Source organism: Cygnus olor, chromosome 3 (genome assembly GCF_009769625.2).
Source record: "Cygnus olor isolate bCygOlo1 chromosome 3, bCygOlo1.pri.v2, whole genome shotgun sequence".
Lineage (NCBI taxonomy): Eukaryota > Metazoa > Chordata > Aves > Anseriformes > Anatidae > Cygnus > Cygnus olor.
In genome coordinates, this window is record NC_049171.1 from 46,646,644 (window position 1) to 46,668,306 (window position 21,663).

The 21,663-nt window shown below is 35.7% G+C and overlaps 1 protein-coding gene across 5 annotated transcripts in view; it reads right to left on the minus strand.

The window, feature by feature from the left end:
• HACE1 (HECT domain and ankyrin repeat containing E3 ubiquitin protein ligase 1) overlaps positions 1–21,663 on the minus strand; it is a 50,252-nt gene that overhangs the window by 25,251 nt on the left and 3,338 nt on the right. The window contains exons 2-11 of one of the 5 annotated variants that reach the window (XM_040552479.1): positions 21,605–21,659; positions 20,393–20,482; positions 18,642–18,746; positions 15,960–16,035; positions 15,566–15,697; positions 14,487–14,569; positions 11,657–11,753; positions 9,095–9,196; positions 6,521–6,627; positions 2,506–2,656 (exon numbers count right to left, since the gene is read on the minus strand). In XM_040552479.1, coding sequence (XP_040408413.1) covers positions 2,506–2,656; positions 6,521–6,627; positions 9,095–9,196; positions 11,657–11,753; positions 14,487–14,569; positions 15,566–15,697; positions 15,960–16,035; positions 18,642–18,746; positions 20,393–20,482; positions 21,605–21,659 — 998 coding nt within the window. Of the gene's footprint in view, positions 1–2,409; positions 2,657–6,520; positions 6,628–9,094; positions 9,197–11,656; positions 11,754–14,486; positions 14,570–15,565; positions 15,698–15,959; positions 16,036–18,641; positions 18,747–20,324; positions 20,483–20,731; positions 20,751–21,604; positions 21,660–21,663 lie in introns of those variants that run through there. The other 4 variants (XM_040552478.1, XM_040552483.1, XM_040552481.1 and 1 more) reach the window with 4 other exon arrangements.

A 21,663-nucleotide genomic window follows, 5' to 3' on the forward strand; every position in this document is an offset into this window, starting at 1 on the left:
AGGAAGCAGGAGATCACTAATCCAAAAAGTGACTGTGTCACTGCAGAGACGTCAATTCAATTCTATAAATGAATAGTATCTGAAATGAGGGGAAAATGTTACAGCCTTTACAATTTTGTTCAACTAGAGAGATTTTCCAGTAATTTTCCCTAATATATCATACTGAAAAGCAATTAGAAGAGTGGCACATGAAAAAGTAACAAATGCAAGCCTTGTCAAAATTACTGTTCATAAAGTTTCTCGCTGGTAGAATTTCACCTAAGTTAGCAGTAGCTTGTTTCAAGATTGGGCATCTAACTTCAAAGACTATTTTGTTTCTTGCAAGATCAGTATGGTACTGTGTCTTAAGCATTTGGATAGGCCTGAATTGACCAGGCACATAGTGAGTTACACGTGGGGGACTTCAGTAAAGCAAAGAGTCCCTATGATTTTCTTGTTCTTGTCAAGTGATAACATTCCTCAGCAGCCTCCGATCAAGGTACATTCACTTTTTCAATCCATCGTACTCTAGATTATAGTGACAATTCTCCCCAAAAAGAAATCACATAAAATTAGTAAGACAGGTGGCAAAATTACTAGGAATTTCTGACATGCTGCAAAGTACGTTCAAACAGTATACTAATAAAGAAAACATAGCATTAAAAAAGAGCGAGAAAAAGTTTTCTTCATTTCTAATCCCAGATAAATTATATTTTTGCTCTTTAAAAAGAGTTCTGAAGGACATCTTCAGAAGTCATCAGGTACAGATCTGTTTGGACCTAAACAAAGAAGAAGAAGAAGAAGAAAAAATGCCAGTAAGGCCTGACTGATGTTCCTCTGATATCTCACAAGGGTACAAGAAGAGAGAACTCCCGGCACTGCTACCCCAACAACCCCTCCAAATAAAAGTTTCTCAATCTCAATCGCTCTTGAAAGGAGGTAGTATTGAGCAACAGATTAGCATCCTATACAATAAAGCAAACCAATACTTGCAGGTCTTTACTTGTTCAAATAAACAGCATTCAAAGAAAGGCGGTGGTGACCTGTCTCACTTTCTTGTGCTCTGGAAAGTACTGACGGAAAACCTTACATGAGACATGAACCAGCAGTCTGAAAGACTATCAAAATTGAGATTGTCTAGGACATACATCCCACAACTGAATCCCAAGATTAACAGTAAATTCCAATTTAAAACCGCTTCCCTTTACAATTTTCAATACAGATCTTAAGTTTAAATCTTTTAAGTTCTGCACTGACTTTTGTTTAAATTTAAGTTTTAACTTCTGGTTTGGGTCAGCAACTTCTATGGTTTCTTTAGGAGTCCGTACTTAGCAGTTACACAGCCCAGATTCAAGCAAAAACAACCACACGCACAGAAAAGTATCTGTTTCACTGACCTGCATGTCACACACGCAAATACTAGCACCAACAAAGGCATACAACTGCCAGGTCTTCAATAACCATTGTAATATTTACCAACATAATAATCCAGAGATACAGTGGGGAGTTCTCCCTTCTCCCAAAAGGAAAAAGGAATCACCAGTACCACATTTTCTTCCTTCTTTCCAAGGAAAGAAGTTTAAACAAAAATTGAGCTACTTAACTAAACACAGCTGGAATTACAGCATCATCTCTCATGAACTTATCAATACAGCTCTGTTTTAAAAGTCATTAGAAATAATCTGATAAACGCATCAGACCACCAAATAACTGCAGTAATTTCAAAATACCCTGTTTTCAGAACACCCTGAAAGAAATGCGAAGGTTAAGGAAAATTGTTATCATGTAAGCTAAGAACCACAGAATCATTAAGGTTGGAAGAGACCTCCGAGATTACCTAGTCAAACCTATATGAACTATGTAAGAACTGGCATCTAAATTTAAAAACAACCTTCAGAAATTAAATGTCTAAATGACTAAAGCCTAAAGCACATGTTTGAAAGCAGCTACAAAACAAGAATCTAGTGAGGGTAATAGTAAGCTGGCACATTTTAAAGCATATAGTAATAAAATCAAGAATAACTTGGGGGAAAAAAAATCACGATCAGTGAGAAAAACAAACAGATTAAGAATTCAATTATTTCAATCTATTTTGTGAAGCTGGATAAAACTGTATGATGAGAACTATCAATAAATAGCATTTTGAAGTTAAAATAATACAGTATTTTATATTGCTTAATATTATCACATTCTGAGATTACTACATTCTTAAATAAAATACTACAACTTTTAAAAAGCTTACCAAAATCAGCTGAGCAACTAAACCTTTAACATCTAATAAACAATACATGAAAATTAAACAAGAGATAAAAGAAATCATAAGATGAAATGTGCATCAACGGTTAAATGAATCCAATGGAAAATATAACTAAAGAGAAGGAAAGAGGTAGACTTAACTTAAGAAGGGGTAGGGACATCAACCAAACTTACTTCCTGTTCATGAGATGTCTGATTAATGAATGCATGCTTTGTGAAATTCATCTCTTTAACGTCTATCTTCCTAACAACATCATATACTTTTCTGACCTTGAACACCTGACTTCTTGGAGTTTTATTTCCATTGTAGCCCATGTCATTTCCATTACTGGGAGAAGATGGGCCAATGCGAAAGACATGGCAAAATATCCTCACGATCCTTAAGAGACTCTTCATTTGAGCTTCATAATTACTTGACAAGCTGGGGGAAAAAATGGAATATTTAAGTTTCTTTTCCTAGATGAAACAATGTAGTATATTAAGGATTAAGCAATCTAATGTTAGGGTCTGATACGCATGCTGAAAAAAAAACACTGATCTTTAAACCCCATTAAATTTGAACTTTTACGTCCTGAACCAGCCCCCAAAGTCAAATGCAAGCACTATAATTTTATGAACATCTACTCAAAATTTTAACTCAAAGTTAAATAAGACCACCAAATTCCAGATCTTGCAAAATATGTTGGTTTTATGCATATGTACGCTGCTTATGAGCCACTGTTAAGAAATTCAGCTTACTACAGTAAGGATCTCAATATATGAAACAAATTGGGATATCCAGATGAAATCATTTTTCAATTCAGAAAAGACTGCATGCAATGATAAATTGTACTGATTAATCAGATACACTGCCACAGCCCATCCTGATCTAACTACTATCCTAAACGCCCATTAACTACCTTAATCAGGTAAGGGGTCAGGATGATAAAGATGTCGCTGCTTTACTCAAGGAAAAACAAATGACCTAGAAGATATTACTTAAGAGTATCTTATATTTCTAATTTAATAAATACATTATAAGTTTTATGCCTTATTAACTGAACTGGCCAACAATGAAATCTGTAAGAATTCCTTTACCACAAATACAGCGCAGAATCAGAGATATTCATGAGTTCATGCACAAGCAAAACATTCTCAAATTCATCTTAGTTTTCTTTCTTTAAATCCCAAGAGGTAAGAATTCTTCAATCCTGAACACATAATAAAACCTGCAAGAAATTAACTTTTTCTACCCAACTCTACACAGCTCTGAGGCAAAGGACTTGGGGTGTTGGTTGACAAAAAACTTGACATGAGCCAGCAAGGTGCACTTGCAGCCTGGAAAGCATGCTATGCCCTGGGCTGCATCAAAAGCTTTGGGCAACCTGGTCTGGTGGGAGGTGTCCCTGCCCATGGCAGGGGGGTTGGAATTGGATGGGCTTTAAGGTCCTTTCCAACACAAACTATTCTGTGATTCTATTATACACATACATGATATTCATAAGGGTGTATATATTCAATTCTATCCTTAAAGTACTTATGATTTAAATGCATTCTTTCTAACTATAAGATCACTACAAACCAGAAGACAGACACCTCAGAGGATGCTTTACAACTCTGATGCAATTACCAGTGTGGTAATTAACAAGTGTGAAATACAGCTGGTTTCAATCTACCTAAAGTCAATCAACTAATTATACTTCTGAGTAAAGCTCTTTCCTCAGTGCTCTACAGGCACATTTGCAGAAGCAACTATGACCCCCCCCACCCAAAAAAAAAAAAAACACAACAGAAACACCTAATGTGGTGCCCTTAAGTTTAGATGGCATTATAGAATTTTAACATTAGATTAGTTATGCATAGTGTTGCTAAACAGTCCCTAGCACAACTGTAACATCGCAGTACCTTTATCGTGACTTCACCCTCCCTATGGCATGGGGAAAAAAAAGACTTGTTTACAGCACCACATTTTAAATGACTGCCAGAGAGGTATTAAAATAAAAAAATAGCCCCACACAGCTGCTAATATACAAACCCAACTAATATATAAAAATTTGTATATTCATTACCAAACTAATAGGGAGGTATAGGAAAGTTTAATTTTTAGTTATTCTCTGATGAGTGGGCCTTAATCATATTACCAGAAGCTGTGCTCACAACTTCAAATTAGTGTTTGGAAAATCTTTGCTTACAGTCCAAAAGAATCTATGAATACAGGAAGTTAACTCAAGAAACTAAGTATTGGAAAAAAAAATAATAAACATTTGAATTCAGGTTTATCATCAGCAACAGTGTTTTCTTGGTGAAAATTTCCCTGTTCTCTGGGAAGAGGACTCGTAAATAGAAAAAAGTGCTTTTAATAGTTTACTGAAGTGCTTACTAGTATATTAGCAAACATTTCACTAAGCCCAGCCTTCACCAGCAAGACCAAATCATGTCACATTACAATTATTTCTTGGAAAGAGGAAACAGGCTATGTCGGTAAAGGCTTAAGGCTCACTGCTGGTGTTCAAGGCAGAAGTCCTCAGACAGAAGCTTGTCACTCCAGGCTTCCTGCTAGAAGCATTACAAAAATTTACTTTAGACACTTCCAAACTAAACAATGAACAAATCCGACAGCAATGGGCTGTGGGTTAACACCCAGGAAATTAACACTCTGATGATACTAGCTCAGCCATACAAGAGTTAACACTGTCAGAGGCTTAAAATGTAGGGAGTGCGTTTTACACACTATTTGCTGGACAGGAGAGAGAGGAATGAGGCCCAGGCTCAGAGGTGTCTATGTATCACGTACTACCTTCAGCCTCATTCTGATGATGATCTTTAAGGTCCCTTCCAACCTAAGCCATTCTATGATTTTATGTAAATGCTAAGAACAACTGAGAACTACTTAGCTGGAGCAGAGATTGACACACAACAGAATTAGAACAACCAGAGGTGCAGTTTTCAAAAACACATCTTGTAACAGAAAAAGAAAGTAATTCCATATCCCTTATGACAATGTACCAAACAGAATTGGGCCAGAAAGAGCCCTCAGCACACCCTAAGTACAGGCATCTCCAATCCAATGCCCATCCAATGCAATGCAAAGCTTCTAATTTGTCTTCTGTCTGAGCTAGACAATCCACACTCAGCGAGTACAGGTGTACATATCAGGTCACATTAAGACAGTACAGGCTGTTCCTACAATCTGATTCTACAGCCATACTGAGAGAGCATTGCTCAATTTAAAGGAGCAATAACAGTAATAAATTAAACAGAAACGCAAAATAATCAGTTTATTTATCTCTGAAAATACTAAAATAGAAACAAACACTGCCTCATATGACCTAATACAGCTGTTACGACTTCTGCTAACATCCACATACAAAGCAAGTCTGAAACCCTTTCCTGCAGAATGGTTTTGCACTTTATCATAGTTTACGTATTGGAGATCTATTGGCTCTAATGAAATCTGAAGACAAAAGGAACGTGTTACAGTAAGTTAAGCTGATTACACCCTGAGGCCCAACAACAGCTAAAGTTCTTTAAAAGTTATCTTTGTAGCAACAAAATGGGATTCACGTTTTCATGCTCTTGAGCTCTTTCAGAAAATAATTCCTTGGCTTCTAGTAAAGCATAAAGGTTAGAGTCAATTCTGCTGGCTATTGAAAATGGCAAAATGTGACTGGAGTTCCAACACATTACAGATGATGTGTTTTGCACAAACTCCCTCAAGCAGATACTATAAGAAAGGAAAGCACACTAGGAAAATATCCTTTCCTATTTTATGTGCTTTTCCAAGTAACTGGTGATTGCACTGCTGAGACAGCACAGTTAGACACAGTTTTTCATCTAGTGCAATACAGATGCTCCTAGACATACATCAGTAACCACAGAAGACAATTAGAGATAGCAAACATGATATAAATGTCTGGAAAAAAAAAATCTTCTCAGACATATTAGGAAAGCATGGAGAATGTAAAGATGTGGAAGAAAAGAGGAGGGGAGCTGGGAAGTAATGATTGACAGATGGCTAAAAAGCTTCCCTTCCTAGAGCTGACATACCCATGTCAAACTAATCACAAACACTTCTCTGCAACTCAATCTTCTAGGTGCTAGCAGCTATATAAGGAGGACACCAATTTTCTCTCCTGAAATCCTTGTGAAGGCAGTGATCTAATCGGATCCTGTCATACAGGATCAGATTTGAGATCCATTTATTCCAGCATGTGCTCAACATCAGATGGTTTAGATTATTAAAACTATTAAGCGGCACTAACTACCTGGAAGCTTATCAATCAATTTATGATCCTCTCCTACTTACCTAAGCAACTTATGACCATTTGTTGTAGCAACTTCAGCAAGACTTGTCAGGATTTTAAGATACTGGCTCTCGCTCTGCTGAGACAAATGTTCCAGAACTTGCCGCAACTGGATCATTAAAAAAAAGCACACAGTCATGGAGTGTCAGACCAAACTTTAATTTAGTTTATTATCATGCGAGCTAGCTGTAATTTCTAGAAGTGATAACGTATGTGCCTCTGCGCTGCCCAATGTCTAATCTAACCGCAGTTAACGTTTCTTTACAACTTACAAAGTTTACTGAAAACGTATACATTCTAGTGTCTATTTATGCACTACAGGATATATAATATTATAAGCGCTATGAATACAGATTGCTTAACCATATATTATTAATTCTTAAGAACAACTTATTTGCATCTGAAAAACAAAGAGGATGCAATTGCAACTTCTGAAAATTAATTCATAATTTACCTCTCTCTTCAGTTCATTCCTCTTCTAGTTTATGAAAGTGTAAATGAACCCTGGATCCCAGAGTTTGCTCTCACTACTATAATTCTGCTCAAGACACCGAATATCCTCCTTCAGGGAAGAAGTCATAACCTGCGAATCAATACTTATTTACCCTCTCTTCACAAAATTGCCCTTTTTTCTTGCTAGTACCATCATCACCTGGCTCACAAAGCCCAGGTGTTGCAAATACTGTCCTGTTTTCAACTCCTTTGTAATATGCTCTTCTCTCTCCTGGCTATTTTTTTGCAGAGGAATTAACTCTTCAGTGACACTGTTCATCATGCTTTCCTACTGTCTCCTCATGTGCTTCCCTTTTGTCACTCTCACTTTCAGAAAGTTCAGTAACCCTTCTCACAGAATTGTAGAAGGGTAAAATGAAAAGGAACCTCACATAGAGGTGATCTAAACCAACATTCTGCACCAAGACAGGAGCTACTAATTACATCTGTGATCCAAAATAGTTTGCCCAATTTGCCTGGTTGGTTTTTAAACTCCTTTAAGTCTGGAGTCCCCGCAGCTTCAGCAAGTTTTCTTATACAACTTCTCTATCGTTAACTACGTGAAAGTTTTTCTCAGGGCTAAGCTGCATCGCTAGCTACAAGTGTCTAAGGCAAAAACATTTGTATTATTTACTGTAAAACATTATCGAGCAATTATTATAATGCAAGGAATGCATGCTATGAAAAGATTGGAAGAATTACAGTTACATAGCTTAAAGAACTTTGGGATAGGAAGAAGCTTGCCGACCATCTAAAATATGTCAAAGGCCGCCCAACAGCATGAACTAGTTATTATCCAAGTCTCTAGACAGAACAGCTCAGACTTGGCCACAGAAAACCATACTTAAAATATGCTTTCATTGTTTACAATGAAGTATAACTGTTCCATGAGTTACCGAATATATTTTGCATGCACTTTCTTTCAGAACTGACTTTTGCACACACTGACACCATTACTCAGACAAAACATCCATTTTCCTTGCTCACTGTCTTCACTTCTGTGATATATGAGTGTGCTTTGTCATTTACCTTTCTGCAGTCGTTTTTGTTCCATAGCTGTAATGCTTTAACCTCCTCCTTTATTTGAAATCATCTACACCATCTACCCACGCTTCTAATATATGCTTTGAGAATTTCATCTCTGAATCATTTTACTCAATCCTGTCTACGAAATTTAAACACAGTTTCTGTATGGACTTACAGGTCCTCAATCTTGTATTGGAAGTAATGGGATTACTGAGAACAATAAAAACTTCAAAAATCTAGCAAACCAAGTTCAGTGAAGCAGCAGCCAATACCTTACTAAATATTTTTTTTTTTAAGCTTACAGTCTGTAAGATTGTTTGCACCTATTTTCAAGCAAACAGTATATTAAAAAAGCTAGCTAGATTAGAAGTGAAAAAGTCATCTCATGCTTCCTTCCCTCTATATAATCAAGAAAAAAAGTTTGCTTGCTTTTTCCTTGCTTTAGATTGCACTACAGCAATAACAAAAGAAACAAGGTATAGAAAAAAACACTGAAAAAGGAACAGCTTAGAAATAATTTCATCTATAGCAATAGCAACCAAATGAAATTGTGGCTGCAGTCTTTTTACGCTCTAATTGTATGTGGCAACTTCATATGAGTGAGCATTCACATTCTTAATGTTCAGTTAATCCTAGACTATTCAAGCCTTGAGACATATCCTAGAACAGATATGCGCCAGTAACTACTAAAGGAAGTAAAATAGGCATCAATGCACTAAGAAATTGCATATATGGAATGCTCTACCAGCACCACTCTAACAAAGCTTGCAACAATTCTGCTTTTTTTATTTCTCACTCTTTCTAGACTAATTTTGCAAATACACAAAGTTAGGAGACTAAATTAAAATGGATTCTACATTTAAACCCGAATTCTTTTGTTTAAACCCATGTGAAGACAGTAAATTCTCCATAGGGTGGAAAAAATTACATAGCAGTCAATTACTGTATCGATAGTCAACTGCTGATAAGTTTTTTCTAATCAGGATACTCCTAATAAGCAATATCATCTCCACAACACAGATAGTTTGGTAGCTATACAACACATAAGACTGTATTACCATGTTTTCCCGTAGATCTTCGTTCTGTGTCATTTGAATTATTGTCTGGAAAAGTCGAGGATGGTACTGAATTAAGACTTCACAGGTCTCCCCGTACCCACCCTAAAAAGCAATTGTTCAAAAAACATTTTTAATTAAAAATAAATATTAAAATTGAGGTTTATACTATTATAGGCATTAAAACCTATTAAGGATTGCAAACATTTAAAGAAAAACTGAATGCAGAAATCCAGTCCTAAAATAAACTGAAAGTCAATACTGCATCAACATTAGACATCACAAAGAGTTTGGGAGAAGACAGATTCAAGTTCTGTCAGTACATCCACTCAAACATACCTACACCCTTTCTTATGTTTTTGTAACACTTTCCTACCCGAAAAGCCAAAGGTAGCATACACTTGAACAACACTTCCCCAGCAACTTACCGGAGTACTTAAACACAATACAACATTTAGCTTCTCTTCCTACTACTGATGGATGACATCAGCCCACCTAATTACATCCAGAAACCAGTCCTTCAAAACAAATCTTTCCCCAAAGGTTTCATAGGACACAAATCTGATTGGTTAAAGGAAAAAGAGGATAAATACACGAAAAGGTTATTTAACTTCAAAATTAATACATAACTTTGATTCCACATGTGCCCTAAATCAACAGCTCAAATTAACTTAAACTAAAACCTTTTGAGAAAAGCATTATTTGGAAAGAACAGAACTTGAATTTGTGGTTTCTTTGTATCAAATTTTACTTAACACAGCTGCATTTTTAAGCCAGCACATAGCAGCTGAATACACATCAAATTTTACAGCGGAAAGATGCAATTTATTAAATGCTGTAACTCCAGAGGATCCTTCGCTTTGCATGACAGCCTGTAACTCCCTTCAGTGATAACAGATTCATTAAATTGCTCCTGTTGCCAAGAACTTAAATATTAAAATTGAAACCATCTATAATCCTCAAGAATTAATGAATTTCAGCTCTTCAAATGAAAAGTTACATCACATCGGCAAGAAATATATTAATCTATAATCTCAATCTTCCACAAGCACACATCTACTCTGAAAAGCAAACCCATAAACAAATAATAAGATAATTGATATAAAAGAAAACATTTTCTCCTTTTTTACTCAGTATCACAAGCTTGTCTTGATGAGATGATCTCGAACACACTATAATCATCACTACAAAACAGCAAACACCAGGTGTCACTACTCACAGATTAAAAAAAAGAAAAACAATCTTGATGTATGAAGTGGTTCCCATCTCTCTAGTTCCCTAGGGATCATAAAACTAGAGACTAAAGAAGATATTTGAAACTCTGATCACAAAAAAAAAATAAGAATAGTACCATTAAGTACATACTGTTATACTTTCTTACAGGTCTGTCGCTGCAGGAAGCCTCAAAATTGAGCAGACTTCATGTGGTTTTATGGTAATGGTAAGTCATTACGGCATAATGAAGCAAAAAACTAACTCTGAGCTTCATAGCAGAGACAGTAGTGAGACAGTGTAGTGACCTGGTACTTCTGAACAATTTTCAGACAAATAAATAGACCTCATTTATTTTTGATGCCTTACATTGCTTTTAAAGCTTTGGGTTACAGAAGGCAGGAGCAAGGGATCTCCTCAAATAAACCTCACAATTTTCTAGAGATCTCCTCCTTAGAAAATGATCACTTTAAGTGCAATTGGATCTACTGCCCAGTTGTTCTTACACACTACAGGATAATCAAGACTTGAAATAAATTCAAAACTGTTACTTTAACAAAGGTGCATTATCCTTATTTTTCATTAAGTGTAGTGTGTCTTTTTTTTTAATTTTCCAGTTTATAGTTCTCTAGTCTTCTGATTATTAGCAAAGGGTTCAAAACTTTCCTTCCCTTCATTACATACTATTTATGCAGTAACCTCAATTTGATTCTACAGAAAACTGTGTAAGTGTTCACAAAAAAAAAAAAGACACTAGTAAGCAGTATAAACAATACTTTGTACAAAGCCAAAAGTGTACAGCAGTGGAAAATGCATCATATTTTACAGCTTTGTTCTTTTTCATCATCTAGATATAGCATTCGGAATACCTTTGAAAATTAAGAGAAGCAGCACCATGTAAGTTTTGTTTACGTTTTATAGATAGTATCTCTTTGAGAGAAAAGAAAATACATTAGTTGAGGTAATAAAAATTACTGCTTTCTGAATGTCTTTACCTCTTGTTAAGATTTAAACACGCAAAGACCTAAACAGAGTCTATTACCACTAGACCAAGGATTCCAAACTTTCTAGTCAAATGGATTTCCACAAACTCTTCGTTTCTTGTCATCTCCAATCCTGCAAAGTCTTCAGAGATGTTAATGATATCCTACTAAAGACTTTTGCATACAGTACCAACTGGGAACCTGCAAAAACGTTTGCAATTTAATTGCAAAAAAAATATTTTGCAATTCTGTTTTGCCAAAGGACTACCATCTTTCTTCAGCCTTAAACTAAAAAGATAACACTGATCAGTTTATATTGGAGTAACCGATAGAAGTTCACAGGAAAAAAAAGAAGTATTGGTATCAATACCTGTACACAAAGATCTAGTGGAGTAATGCCATTTTTGTCTGGTAAATATTTGGCTCCTCTCATCAGAAGAATTTGTGCAGTGTCCCTCTGACCATGGCTATCCAAAAGAAGAAAGTGAGTTAATACAGCACTTTTGTTCTATTACAAGTGATAAGTTCTGTTTTATTGCATTTAACAAATACAATCAACATAAACTAGGAGGAAACAAATAGCTACATTGTACAAAAGTAACCAGAAACACAAGACAGAAAATAATGCTGCTCACGTTCCTGCTACTACCCTTCCAGGCCAGTGCAGAAGCACAGTGCAAAATTAGATATGGTCCATTTATGCAACCAGAGTCATCCTCATCATTCGGAAGTGAATAATCCTTGCCTAGCCTCATAAATATCTATGAGCTGCACTTCCTGCACAAAAAGAATGCTTTCTCAATTCAAAACCCTGGTTTACTTCAGAGGACGTTTTCTTTGCTAAATGAGATCTTTGCTCACCCCTACCAGATTGGAGGGAGGAGGGGAAAATGAGAAAGGCTAATTATTAATCCATTATCTGTTTGTACTTTAATGAACAAATCTTACTAATGTTTTACTGATATTGATAAACCATGTTTTGCACAAGAGAGAGAACCAAGAGTGATCTATTGAACTTACTTCTTTTTCTAACCAACGTGAATGTTTTGCCTAGCCTTTAAAAGTGAAGAGTGATGATTTTTACTTTTCTATTCAGAGTCTATTTCATAGTGTTATTGGTCTCTGTATATGGTATATAGACCAGTTATGTCTCCTCAAGTCAAGGATTTCATAAACACCTATCATAAACATCACTGGCTACAAAAAATTAATGCCAAAGATTATTTATATCCCTCAACACTTCGTGTATTACTTCCCATAACCTTTTTTTTTTTTCTCATTTTCTTCAGGGAAAAAAAGAAGTACCAGTGATTAGATTTTGACTTAAAAACATATTGAAAGTCTAGTTAACTGTTGCCTTCAACAACATTTAGTGCACATACTAACAAAATGTAATACAGAAGTATCTAATGGGTAAAAGACCAGTACAAGAGACAGCAATTAAAGCTACAGATAGAAGTTTTTCTATGAAGTTTTATGTCATGAACTAGTTTGCTACTTGCCTCTTACAGAAATCTGTATTTATGTTTGCTGTAACGGAATACACTAAGACTGGGGTAGCAGTTGAGGAAAGGCAGAAGAAAAGCAACAATTAACAGCTGATGAGGAAGGGATAACTTTATTGGTCACTCAACAGTCCCCAGCTGAGCTCTCCTCTTCCATGTCTTTGCAGATCAGGGAGCCAACAGGTTATTCTAACGTACTGCTTTGCCACAGTACTACTGCTCAAGAGTCAGCTACCAGATCTCACCTAGAAGCTAAGACTAATTGCCTTATGAAGCAACTCTTCACTGTAAGTCTCTTTAGACACAGCCCATCCACTTAACACCTCAAAAAAGTGTTAAAGTCAGACTCTGAGCACCGATACCCTTCCTCATGCCTTAACGAACCACTGCTATCACTGCCTGCTCACCCTGTTACTAGGGTCCTTTCTTCCTGGGTGGCAGCACCATCAACTGGCACTTCAGACAATGAGGCCTGTCTACTTCTACAATGCACCCCGTTCACTCCACCCTTCCAGCTGCTCCTGTTGTTCCTTTCTACAAGAATATCACCACTGGACTGGCAATGTATTTGCTTCTCATGGAAAAGCTCCAAGCAAGGTTGCTTACTTCTTTTAAAGTGGGTGCCAACACCAGTCCCTGAAGGAAATACCAAGGCATTCAATTAGCTAGCAGCTATTTATTGTCTGCTTTCCTCCTTCTCAACTGCCAAGAGTCAGCATACTGTAACTCCAGAGACCAAGGCTCCCACAACATAACTCTTGGCAGGCCACCAGGTCCATCCATTTCTCCTTTTGTTTATATTAACATTTAATCATAAGTGAACTATTTAACCTATAACCAAAGCACAGGGATTACAGGACTGCAAATATTCTAACAAATAGCAGAAATGCTCCAATTAGAACATGAAGTCATTTATCATATGCAATTAGTTTTGAAATAAAACTGAACAGTGAACAAAGCAGAATCAATCAAAGCGACAATGTAATTTTAATCCAACGTTATAATCTTATGGTATATATGAACATTTCATGTACACTATAATATCATAATAAACATCAAATAGTCAAAACCACCTTACAAAAACCTCCAAGTCTGGAAAGTAATGAATGTAGCTATCATTAGCTTAATTACTCCTAGGTCTCAACCTATGGGGTCTTCCCGTGAAAAAAAAATACATATATAATTTAGATGACGTCTTTAAAATGTCACGAAAGTGATCTGCCTGGCAGACGGGTATCTGCAACGGCCTGGGAAGATTATCGGTGCTTAGCCACCCACAAGAACTGCATGCAAATATTGACCCAGTAGAGAGAGCTACTCAAATTACTACCATAAAATACACTGATTTTAAAAAGCTATTGAAAAGAGAAAAATATTCCTCAAAATAACTTAAGCTGGTAGATCTCATTTTTTCAGAATAAAGTTCAGTAGTCATTGATTTATCACTCGGGCTATAACATGCACAGCTATGTGTTTAAAAAGTCTGTTAGAAAGAGGTATATAAGCCTGCAATACTAAGATAAGCATTTAGATATAGCTCCAAACTACATTCAAACACAAGGCAAGATTAAATACAAGTCAGCTTTTCTGTTTCCTAATTTCTGTGCCTTCTCATCGCTGTTATTGAAGGGGAAAAAAACCACACACTCCACAATTTCACTTCTAGCATAATATTCAAATGTTAAGAATACTTACCTGCAAGCAAAATACAGTGGAGTTGCCCCTGACACATTGGGCCTGTTTATATCTGCACCACTGTCCAGCAAACACTGCACCGTCTGTAACAGAAGAAAATACCAGCATTAGAAAGGCAGCAGTGGAGAAGTCTAATGGCTTGCAACTAGTTAGTGTCATGCATGCCTCATTACATTGAAGTATTTAATTTCCACTAATGTATACCAGCACTTCAAAACAAAACAAAAACAAAAAAATAGGTTTTGAACAGAAGTAAACCTCTACATAATGACAGACATGAACAGGCTTATCACAACCTTAAGTTTTAAACACACAGAAGTAAAAACTATGCATAATTTAAAATATGAAAATATTGAGCAAACTATCAAACAACTTTTGCTGTATTCTGTTCACATTTCTACAGATATCAACTTCTCAGAATTTGGTCCTCCAAAGTCAAGATCTGCAACAGAAAGGATCCGAGTAGAAAAAAAGGTAATTTTGCAAACTGTAAGTAGTCCCAGAGAGAATAATTCAAGATCAAGACTCTACATGGCTGTAATGCAGTTCAAGTACAGCATCCAGACCTCTAGTCTAAGAATACATACTCAGCCCTAATGCAAGGCGGAGACTAAAACTTAGATTTCATTTATTGATCTATGTGAATATATGTGAACTTGTTTACTTCTCATTTTAAATAGTTATCAGATTCAACTCTGTGAATTTCTTATTCAGAGTATATTAAGATAATTTCGGAGTTCAAAAGCTCAGAATAGCTAGTACAATTCTGAATCATTACAAAGAACAAGAAAAATTTTGAAGTTTTTAACACTATCAAAAACTGCAGTCAACAAGGCAATAATACTACTACAAGAACATCTGAGCCATACATAGCAAGTCACTTAAACTCTCACAAACAGTAACAATAATCATCGCTATAAGAATAAATGAGTTATTCCCATGGATGGGTACACAGTCAATACTACGAGAAACAATAGAATTCTTCACATTTCTGACTGAAAAAAAAAATAACACAACAACACTGAAGCACTACCCAATTCTTTGCGCCTTTAATGAGTTAATAAAGTTCAGAAACTTACTGTCTTGTGTCCGTTTTGACAAGCTACGTGAAGGGCTGTCTGTCCCATTGCATCTTCAACATCTACGTTACTGACATGCTGCACAAGATCATGAAGCAATTCTGTTCGTCCATTGACAGCCAACCAATGAATCTAAGTTCAAAATGATGATATATTTGCTTAAGCACTGATGCAAGTATTTCAAAAATAAGATTTTAAATTGGACTGCATTATTGTCAAAATATTCACAAATAGAAGTTTTGTATATCATACACTTTGACCACCTTTTGATTCTTAGAAGCACTGGACACAGCAGCTTTATTTAGTTACATGTAAGATGGCAAAAGCCTAAGAAATCACAACCTTCAAATTCTGCGTTCATTTCAAGATCACCATGAGAATTAATAGTACTTACTGCAGTCAAGCCTTCATTATTACAAATGTTGACATCTGCACTGTATTCCAGCAGCTTGCTCATACATTTCTTCTGGCTATAAACAAAATAAAACATTACAATTGAGCCATGCAAAATCATTTAGAGACCAAATTCTTCCTAAGGTCCGCTCACTCAATCTAATTCATCACTGTAAAAACCACAGCAGGTAGTTTTACTTTACAAAGACTATGGTACTGAGCATCTGAAAGAGAGACGTGATTATCAATAGCACTAGAGATTCACACAGTAAGTGTGACATATGACAGCAAGGGACAAAAAACCTGTGCAGCTGAATGTTTTTGTGGAAAGTGTAGAAGTACTCAACTACCACTCTAACAGCTTCAGTTCAGCATGAACCACACTCTCGAGACAAGACACTGGAGTCCAGCTAATGGAAATCCATAAAGTTCATCATCATCTGTACACTTCAGTGAACACATTTACAGTATACCACTAAATCATTATTTAATGAGATGCTCATCGTAACACTATGTAAATCTTTGGCAAGTACACAAACTGCCTTAATGAAAGTAGGAGTGTTTTTCCTACTTCATGTTTTGTTGGTCTTTTACTGCTCTCTAATGTTCTAAGTGCTTAACCCTTAATAGCTTATTCTCACTCCTTTTTATTTAGTACCTCTCACAACTTTCTCATGTTTCTCTTCCACATAACTGTCTCCCGTGTTTATTTCTGCATTTCATTATGTGCCCCTTGGCCATTTCTCCTTCCTCCTACAGATACTCCTCCTGTGTACTAAACACTACCTCCTCCTCACTTGCAGTACCAGTTATGATACAATTCAGTTACTCATAACATACAGGTACTCTAAAAAGAAAAAAGAAAACTATTACCATATGTGTGATTCCACATACTACAGGTTGAAAATTAAGATATTAAAAGATTTAGAAAAAAAAGGCTTAGTAATTTTGACAAGTTTTACTGCAAAGGAATTTCACGTGTTACCAAAAATACACTTTCAGAAATTTTGGTAAAGATTGGAGGGAGAAAGCCATCACTGGCCTCAGAGATGGAACCTGGTTTACTTCCAGCACTGCAAAACTTTAATTTCAAAATAAAAATTACATAATTGTGAGACAGTTTATTCAGGCTAATGTTATTTTCTCACAAGAAATGAGAAAAGAATCTTTAATACGGCAAAACAAGTTGACATTTTTCACAAAAAGCAATTAGAGATAACAGTTAAAGCACGTGCTAACATCACATTAAAACACTTTCCACAGTAAACAGCAGATTACCGCCCCTGAAAAACATTGTCTGTTTTCATATGTGATCTCTTATACAACTAACCTATACCAAACAACATCAGTAGTTGCTCCAGCTGACAAGCTGCTCGAAGTCAGATACTTTGTTCTGAAACTGGTTTGCAGCAGAGGTATACTCTAAATATGAGCTAAGTGACTCAAGCTAGACTATGTCAAATTCAGTGTACTTCTAGAAAGAGTTTACAGTTTCTGTGCAACAATTTGTCAACAGTAATAATCTCTCAGTGACTTTTTTTCCCTTAAATTATGTATGCAACTAACATTTTGAGAAAGGCTGAATACTTTACTTCCATCTCTGTTCTATTTCACTTACATTCACCAAGTCATCTGAAAAATAGCAATGTTAATAGGACTATTTGTGGAAAGTCCTTGCAAGTGAGAAGCAGTATCCTAGATGTGAGATAAAGGTATAGGTAACACTCCAAATCACAAATAACTTACAAAGGAAGAAAATAGATGGTGGGTGGTGTAAGAGTGCTGAACTGTACATGCCACTATAAATCCAAAGTCGCTAAATATTAAAATTATTTTCAAAAGGAACACAAATCAAGTCCCAGAACCATCTGCTGTACTGAAGATAATATTGAAGACCACCTTACACCACCATCTTCTGTAATAATGTTTTCCTGCACTTCTAATTCTTTTGTACTGGGCTTCATGTGTAAATTGTATTCCATTCCTTTGCCAATGATCAGGTCGACTGCTTGTCATATACACTAACAACCTGCACATACTACCCTGATTCATAAGAAGTGTTATTTTCCTACAACACTGTAGATGTCTCTCAGGAGCCTTTACAACTTGGACCAAAGGCACAATAATTACAAAAGAGAAAGTAAATCATTTTTACTCTAAAACCCTATTTTTTTTTTTTAGACACAGCAGTGTAACCTAAGCTCGTAACCAAATACAAAAAGGTGTTTGCTTACTTCACCCTGCTTAATATTGTTTGTGCAAACTTTGTATTCCTTTCCTTGCAGTAAAACTTACCTTGAAGACATTAGCTGAGCAAAAACTTGAAATCTCTGAAACCTTCAAACCCCTTACAGTATCATCTTTGAAATCTTACCTTACTTAGCTAATAGGACCATAAATGCACTCTTTATTTGATGACTGTTGTAAGGATCATAGAGATGTTAAGTAACTAAAAACCTGCTTAAAAGAAAGCAATAAAATGCCTGACACTGAAACTGGCACTTATGACATAATTTCTTGAATATTAAAGTAAGAATTTTAACCTTCGAGTTCCCCGTTTGCCATCCCTATTTTCAAGGGTGAAAGCCAAAGTATTTTATTGAACCACGCAAAAATATTACAGAACATGGCAGCTCAAGTGCATTATGTACAACACCTATTTAAGTTTTAAAGATTTTCTTACCCATTCCTTGCTGCTAAATGGAGAGGTGTGCATCCTGAAATGTCCTGATAGTTTGGATTTGCTCCTTTTTTTAATAGTAGAACAAGGCATTCAACTGATCCACAGCTAAGAACAAGATAACAAGGATATTTACAAAGCAAATTTATATCAATATAAAAACAGCAGTACTATGTACAGATTGTAATCAGCTAAAACTCTTAATACTAAACATTTTTTACACCTTCATACTTCAAGTTACCCAGGGCTAAAGGAAAGATGCTTAAATATAGTGAGAACTGACTGATCATAACTTGTATAAATTAATTCATGATAAGCCTTTAGTGACTTTAAAATCCAACAGTCAATCTTTAAGGCTATCAATTGTTTAAAATGTAAATCAAAATGTGCTTTATCCCTTCAATGTTTTGTTTACAATTTCCTCTCATCTCCTTCATCTTTCATCTATTCACAGGACTGAACTTGCCATTAAATAATAATTCCAATATTATTTTTTTTTCTGACACTTCAGCATCTGGAAGTTGCAATTAGAAGTTTAAATATCAGAAAATGTTTAAATATTAGAAAAATTCTAAAACTCATATAAATGCTTCTTTGCTATTTGATTTGAATCTGTAACTCTTTTTTATTTTTCATAATAGGACAGCTCCTCTGGATAATCAGTGTCACCAAGAACACAGAAAATTTGGAATATACATTTATTTCACTTCTAAACAAGAAGGGCTGAGGAGGATAAATGTATAGTATTTTTGTATTTGTCCTGACCAGTTTATCTACTGTTACTGGTCTCCTCAATGACAGAACCACTAAACACCAACACAAAGAAACCGTAGCCTAACTGTACAATAAGTTGCAAAAATGGCATCTTGATGACCTCTCAGTGATCCAATAAACAGGCAAGATAAAAGAGAATCCACAAACAGCATAACATAATTTGTTGGGTTTTGTGAACAACAGATCTAGCATTTCAAAGAAACTTTTAAGACACATTCAAAAATTTGCTTGCATTTTTAAGCACTTCTTTAAGTAAATTTTATAAAAGAAGCACGTCATTCAGAGATGTAAAGCTTGGAGAAAATAGTTCTTAAACAGTCTGCTTAGAAAGCCAGAACTTCTAACTTTATTGTGCCCAAATACCTGCTATTTATATGCAATACCACTATTTTTCTTTTTTTTTTTCTTTTTTTTTTTTTTGAACATTTAAAGCGGGACCCAAATGCAACGCATTTTTTCATTACAGTTTAGTTTTTGCAATGGCCTTTCAGGAAACTACCTGGTTCATTTCTGTTAAGGATGTTAATCCAATTGTTTCTTGGCAATGAAAATTTATCACATAGAAAAGCTACATAAATAATAAATCCAGGTCACACATTTAAAACTTGCATGCAAGTCCTTTATCCAGGATAAATATTATTTAAAAATACATTAAAATAGAATGACCAATTTATCTCCCCTTCTGTTACAGTCACATGAAGAAATTTGGAACAGCTGCTTCCCAGTGAGAAAGGAAAAAAAGTATCCACCAAGGTGCTAGAATTCACTAGAATTTGGAAAGCCATTTGATATCACGTGTAAAACCTGTCCTCTCAATAGAGAGACTTTTTTCTTGGTAAAAAGAACAAAAAAAAAAATCAATAGTAGTGCAAAAACAAATGTTAACTGATACTACAGAGTTTTCCAGCTTACATTGATGCCTTAGATTTGTGGTATTACTTTCATTGTTAACTTCTGGTCTGGACTCTAATAAGTCTTACTTTGCTGCAATATGAAGCAAACTTCTCTTCACACGTCCAAATGCATAATTCACATCAAATTTTGAATTTGATAGCAGCTCTGAGACAGACCTTCAAAAAGAGATATAAAGTGTTAATAAAAAATAGCTCACAACATCCAAAGTATTTACTGCAACTTGTACGCAAGTACTCTATTTCTTACTTGATCACAATTTGTTTCTCCTTCACCTGATTTCTGAAGAAGAGTTCCAAAAGCCTGTAAGCATCTGCACATTAACACTTTTACTCTTCCACTTCTGACTTGTACATAAAAAAATGAACAGTGACACTGGGCACAAGCTTCAAATGTAAACTACTTACCGTTACACTGGATGGCCAAATCACGTCTTTGCAGACAGAAAACAAATGTAACACTAGCTCTGGTTTGAAAATCTACGAACTCACATCTTCCTTCTTAACTCAGCACAGGCATCCTATCCAGATATCTAGCAGATTTCCTAAACATAAAGTTCAGAAGGAAGACTTGTACACGAGATCACTATAATCATGTAGGAAGACACATGATATGGTAATAGCATAAGAAATAAATAAATAAAACCCTTCAAGCCCTAACAATTAGTTAAGATAAAATATCTCAAAATAAGTCAGACTACAAGTGAACCAGTCATTCCAACCTCCAGCAATAAGCTGATCACATAATTTAAAACCTATGCACACGATATCAACACGATATAATGTAGAACAAATGTTTATCCTGATTAGATAAGCAATTTACATTTTCAGCAGGAGGCACACTACCTGCTTGCCTACACACCAGTGGCAGCACTACTTCGCTGGCACTGCACAGCACCCAAGTTCCAAACACACTGAGGACAACCGAGTAAGAGAAACATCTGCTCATCTGAGGAATCCCAGAAGTATCAACCTCATTGTCTACAGGAGGTTAACAGCTTTTACATCAAAAAATACACACTTGAAGCTACAACCTAGTTACAAAACAAGGTTTTTCTTATCCTAGCACAAATTCCTCTCTATGCATCAATAGAACAAATCCCAGTTCCAGTCTAAGGTATAAAATAAAACAGGTTTCTCAGGTAAGAATACACTGGGATGCACACAGAAGATAACTCAATTCAGCAGCAGATCTCCTGAGAGAACTCTAGCAGCTGCAGCAAACACGCTGTTTTCTATGACCTTAAAACAAAAAACTAGGAAATATGAAGAAGTTCTCACCTGTGCTGGTCAGCCATCACCATTGGCATTAGCGTATAGACAGCAGTTTCATTATCTGT